This window comes from Octopus bimaculoides, chromosome 21 (genome assembly GCF_001194135.2).
Source record: "Octopus bimaculoides isolate UCB-OBI-ISO-001 chromosome 21, ASM119413v2, whole genome shotgun sequence".
In the NCBI taxonomy this organism is placed as follows: Eukaryota; Metazoa; Mollusca; class Cephalopoda; order Octopoda; family Octopodidae; genus Octopus; species Octopus bimaculoides.
In genome coordinates this window covers 37,124,285-37,130,138 of record NC_069001.1, presented here as the reverse complement: position 1 = coordinate 37,130,138, position 5,854 = coordinate 37,124,285, and the positions used below count along the sequence as shown (strand labels likewise).

The window sequence follows — 5,854 nt, the reverse complement described above, 5'->3', positions numbered from 1 at the left end:
TATATATATATATATATATATATATATATATACATACATAATAGGCTTCTTTCAGTTTCTGTCTTCCAAATCCACTAACAACGTTTAGTCCAGCCCGAGGCCATAATATAATGAGACACAAGCTGAAGGTGTCATGCAGTGGGACTGAACCTGGAACTATGTGGTTGGGAAACAAGCTTCTTATCACACAGCCATGCCTGCACCTATAAATAAAAGAGAATTTATAATAACAGCATACTTTTCTGTTAGTAATTTTCTTTTCTTACACTATACAGACACACTCGCTTGGTGTAGTGGGGTGGGGTTGTAAGGATTTAAATTACGAAACGCTTTTTTTCTTTTCTTTGCACATTCCTTGGGCACATCATCATTCCACTGTACGTTCTTATGGGGAAAAAGTATTGAAAAACATCAATACATGTCAGAGCGATATGCTAAATCTGTTTTATATCACACACCTTTTCGTGTGAAAATTATTTTGAAATTATAAACAGAAACAAATGCTGGAATCAAATTGTATTTTGAAAATATGATTTCTAAAAGAATTCGAGAAACAGTGAAAATTTTAGGATTTATGGGGTTGGAGATGAAAAAATGTTTTAAAATTTTCTTTTGCCGAATTGTACGAATTCCCCTCTGTAGAACAAAAATTTTCTGAAAATTCCAAAAAATATGTAAGTTATGAGAAGTTACACGGAATGCTTAAAGCAAAAGTTCACCAGTTGTCAAGTATTAAATAAAGGTAAAATGGTGACTAAACAATGTTCAGAAATGACCTTAAGAAATACAAACTTTCGCTTTGCGTTCATCTGAAGATATGGAGGAATAACGATATTTGAAATGGAGTGTAGAAAGGAAAACACTGAAAGTATTAAGTCAACAAAAGGCAACGTTAGCTAAAGCAAGTTTTTTTTAACTCAGACTCTGTTGGAATTTCCGAAAATTGTCCCCCTCCCCCATTCCAAAACACTTTCACCGAAATTTTTTGTATATTCGGAATCTACATAATAAATAATATATGCATAGAAAATTTCATTAAAAAATATTCATTTTTCTGAAAGTTATGACCTTCCAAAGTCTGGGGGAGTACAACTCTGTAGTTATGCCACGTGAGACTATCGTATAGGAATTAAGACAACATCGTTACTTTAAGAAGATTTCTTCTTTACTTCACTTTCTTTCTATTATCTTTGAACACATCCAAACAAACAGATGGAGTAGAAAGAGGACATGACCTATACAACAGAAGATGTTGTTTCTCTCAAGAATACTTACATGTTAATATAGATAGAGCCAATGACGAAGATGTCACGATAGATTCAAGTAGTCACAACTCAGACTGGACAATGGCTGCTTGGACACAACTTCTATATTTCACAAAGAAATATTTAGATTTTTCACATCGACATAATAAAGAACGCTGTAGTATTATCTTTTTATATTTAAATAGCAATCATCTGTAATTAACTGGATCACCTAAATGCCAGTTATAAACTAGGGATCGCCTAAATTAGATCTTCCTAGAAATTAAAGACGTTTATCAAAAAATGGAATAATTTAGGCAGTCGTAATAATAAACTCTCAGAACAATTAATTCTCTCTTTGCTTACAACATGAGTCTTGAAATATATTCTGGTTTCTTTTATGAATCTTTTATCTTCTAAAAGATGTAAACGTGAGAATCCCTGGTCCGTATTATTTCCACATCACGAAAAACGGTGTCAAAACGTGTACATCCCTCACAATGCTATGTTCCCTTTGTTTCAATTATTTCCCTCGTTTTGGGATAATGTTACAGTTTGAAAATGAAAATAAATCAACCCTTAACATCAATATTAGATTAATGATGAAATTCCGATGTCATTTTTGTGTAAAAATATTTCTATGTTAAGAGGTGAAGATAATTACTTTCAATCATATTTTTACGAGTTCATGTTTTAAAATAAAAGAAATCAGGGGGCTAATGCAGTTTTGCATCGCTCATGGCAAAATGCATTTTTTTGATATTTTTTCGGATTCCTACGTTTTGTATGTCGGAGGTAAGGAATATGCAAAAAAAAACAAACAAAAAACAATATATAAAAATTTAGATTTATCCAACTCCTACCATCGAATTTAAAATTTTCATTTTGTTTACTTTGAAGAGACTAGCGAATTGATTACCATATGCAAATCGAAATTAAATATAGACAAAAACATTTAAGTGAAAAGAATTTGTGTTTTGCTTGTGTTGACAGATAAAGGAAAGAAAGTGAAGTAAAGAAGAAATCTTCGTAAAGTAACTGTGTTGTCTTAATTCCTATATGGTAGTCTATCATATGTAATATAGTGAGTTGAAAAACTTGCTTTAGCTAACATTGCTTTTGTTGTCTTAATACTTTTAGTGTTTTCCTTTCTGCATTCCATTTCAATTATCGTTAATATATGAGATCACCAATATATCAACCTTAACATTAATATTAGATTAATGACGAAATTCTAATGTCAATTTTGTGTGGAAACATTTCTATGTAACGTGGTAAATGTAATTACTTTCCATTATATTTTTATGAATTTTCATTTTTTTTTTAAATAAAAGGAAATTGTTCTTTTTTTTTGGGGGGGGGGGTAACATTCTAATATATTCAAAACATTATACTTCAGCAATTAAGAATGTGTAATGTGCAATAATGGTATTCGTTGAGCCATTTTTATGCCCTTCTATTTTATGTTTCGCTTCAGTTATTTCAACCAAGTCTATTTTTGTAATTTCCCCATGCTCAGTGCATTGTCGGTCCCACGTCCGAATTGTTGATGCATTCCACTGACTCAGAGAGTCCAATGAATGTCTCGTCATCTTCATTGGATGAGTTCGGATGTTCAGGTAAACGTTTCTATCTACTGTTTATCAATATAGAAGAGATGTAGTTGAATGTCTTCATATTAAGTATCCTCTATATTTTATATCGTTTCTTTTTATTTCAGAATATCAAATGACAATGGTATGCGAGAATTTATTAACTTCAGATCTATCAGTATTTATTATGTTTTAACGACTAAAAGTGAATGTCATTCAGAACAGACGTCAACCTTGGTTACATAAATATATCCATGGAAAAATTATTATGCTCCGAACGGAAATTAATTGCAGTATACACAAGCTGATTTCATATTCTAATTGAACTTGGATTAGAAAGAATTTTGCGGCGTCTTCGATTATCAAACAAATATTGTTTGAAGGAAATATAGCGGAATAAATATTTGTTGGGAATGAAAAATAGGAGAAATGAAAGAAGAAAACGAAAAGTAGGAGAAAAATAACAGTTTTGTGGTGAGGCAAAAAAAATTATGGAAAGTCAATTGTGTAAAAATGAAGTTAAATGTGAAACGTGGTCTGAAAGTATTGATTTTCCTAATGATAAAAAGAAAGAAAAAACATTATATTACTGTGATATCTGTAACAAGTCATTCACTCACAAATGTAGCTTAAATACTCATAAACGTATTCATACAGGAGTTAAATCATATCATTGTGATATCTGTGGTAAATCATTCCTTAACAAAGGTCAGCTTACTACTCACAAACGTATTCATACAGGAGAGAAACCATTTCCCTGTGATATCTGTGGTAAATCATTCTCTCATAGTGGTCACTTAACTAGTCACAAACGAACTCATACAGGTGAGAGGCCATATCAGTGCAATATCTGTGGTAAATCTTTTTCTGATGGTAGTTATTTAACCATACACAAACGAATTCATACAGGAGAGAAACGATATCAATGTGATATCTGTAGTAGATCCTTCTTTGGAAGTAGTGAATTAACCAATCACAAACGTGTTCACACAGGTGAGAAACCACATCGCTGTGATATCTGTGGTAAATCATTCTCTGAAAGTGGTGACTTAACTAAACACAAACGTATTCATACAGGTGAGAAACCATATCAATGTGATATTTGTGGTAAATCATTTTCTGCAAGTTGCACATTAACTAATCACAAAATTGTTCACACTGGAGAGAAATCGTATCACTGTGATGTTTGTGGTAAATCTTTCTCTTTAAGTGGTAATTTAACTAATCATATCCGTATTCATACAGGAGAGAAACCACATCATTGTGATATCTGTGGTAAGTCATTCTCTCGAAGTGCTACCTTAAATACTCACAAAAATATCCATACAGGAGAGAAACCACACCAGTGCGAAATTTGTGGTAAATCCTTCTCTCAAAAATGTAACCTAAGCACTCACAGAAATATTCATACAGGAGAGAAACCATAATTCTATGACATCTATGGTAAATCTTTCTCTGATACAAGTTACTTAACTAGACTCAAATGTATTCATACAGAAGAGAGATCATAGCGCTATGAACTCTGAAGTAAATCAATCTCTCAAAAGGGTATAAAATATTTAAATAGATTTTGTGTTTTGAAAAAATAAAATCTCAGTACATAGGAAATTTTAACCTTGTTTTTGTTTTCAATTAATATAAACACTTATATACAACCATATATATATATATAACAAAAACTTTGAATTTTGTACATAGGGTTACCTAAGTTTTTGTGTCCACAAAGCCAAAGAATTGTCGACAGCTGGTCAGACTCTATACAAAGACAAAACATCTTAAATTTTCTACGTCGCGGATGTGAGGAAATGCTTGCAAATCGAGACTTAAGTCTTAACATATATGCGTCAGCAACAGTATTGCCAATAACCATGTGAACAGTAGTGATAACCACAACACCGCGGGATCCTTGCGCTATATGAACTGCGTCACCAACAGTGTTGCCAACAGTATCCTTAGGCCTGAAGCCTATCAGAGGTGTACCAGGAGTGCGAATATGGCCACATTCCAAGTTTGTAAATATATTGGATTTGCCAGTACATCTTTCAAACATCGTTTCTACAACCACCAGTTATCCTTCAGGGTCCCAGAAAGATAGTTTGTCACATCCTTGGCCAGCCATGTGTGGCATCTCAAAGATGAAGGGATCCCATGTGATATCAGGTTGAAAATAATAGATCATCCAGGCCCATATATTAATGGAAGTGGCTGTTGCAAAATCTGCATTGCGAAGAGAGCCAAAATTCTGATGGACTATACTAAACCTGGCACATTAAATAGTTGTAAAGAAGTTTTTTCTAAATGTGTCCACTTCAAGCACGACCCACTGGAAAATTGGATCAGCCTGTTTGCTGGTTAGGCTTTTTCATCTCGCCTCCCCCACCTCCAAACACCATCACACCACACCATACCACACACACACCAGCACTGACCAATTCCCAGTCCCACATCTTCACACCTACACATATACGCATACGTCAAGATCACCAGCCCTATTCCACGCGCACATACAAACTCTCTATTACAAATGCATGTGCACCTTTGTTTTGGGATCACTACTACTACTTAATTATCTCCCCTCCTCCATAGCTCTCTTGTGTGACCCTTCTGTTTGGCATTCACCATGATAGATTGATGACCACTATACATTCTTTTTTTTTTCTCTCCTTGTTTCTTTCTGTGGAAGAAATTTGTGGGGGAAATCTTTTCCAGTGGGGTGGGGAGAGGACTTCGGGAAATTCACAAGATCCGAATTTTGCGGGTCAAGATGTAAACATTAACCTTTCATCCTTCTGGGATCGATAAAATAAGTAGAAAGATTATTTAATAAAATTATACAATTACGTTAATAAATGTTGATAAACAAAAAACATCGTAAAACATATCTTGGCAGCTATCATTGTCTTTTAAGAATACTTGAGGACGTTCGTTTTTTGTATTGTTACATTGGGTTTTGTTTTTATTTCCTCCAAAGTATACGATCGAAATAAGAAGGATCGCCCATGGTCTTTGGAATGGTTA

General features: G+C 33.5%; 2 protein-coding genes across 11 annotated transcripts in view; one reads left to right on the top strand and one right to left on the bottom strand.

The window, feature by feature from the left end:
• Nucleotides 1–5,854, bottom strand: part of LOC128250461 (zinc finger protein 271-like) — a 76,445-nt gene that overhangs the window by 2,871 nt on the left and 67,720 nt on the right. Inside the window, exons 1-2 of one of the 9 annotated variants that reach the window (XM_052975538.1) lie at nt 1,276–1,726; nt 38–203 (exon numbers count right to left, since the gene is read on the bottom strand). The exons of 1 other annotated variant lie outside the window; for it this stretch is intronic. The gene's annotated coding sequence lies outside the window, so the exon portion shown is untranslated. Of the gene's footprint in view, nt 1–37; nt 204–792; nt 883–1,275; nt 1,727–3,426; nt 3,696–5,854 lie in introns of those variants that run through there. 7 more of the 9 variants (XM_052975539.1, XM_052975544.1, XM_052975543.1 and 4 more) reach the window with 7 other exon arrangements.
• On the top strand, nt 1,952–4,450 carry LOC128250463 (zinc finger protein 239-like). Of its 2 annotated transcripts, none has more exons than XM_052975556.1 (2): nt 1,952–2,039; nt 2,965–4,450. In XM_052975556.1, the coding sequence occupies exon 2, from the start codon at nt 3,328–3,330 to the stop codon at nt 4,261–4,263; it is 936 nt and encodes a 311-aa protein (XP_052831516.1). In that variant the 5' UTR covers nt 1,952–2,039; nt 2,965–3,327; the 3' UTR covers nt 4,264–4,450. The 2 variants fall into 2 exon arrangements, with proteins under 2 accessions (XP_052831516.1, XP_052831515.1); XM_052975555.1 differs by lacking the exon at nt 1,952–2,039 and adding an exon at nt 2,561–2,863.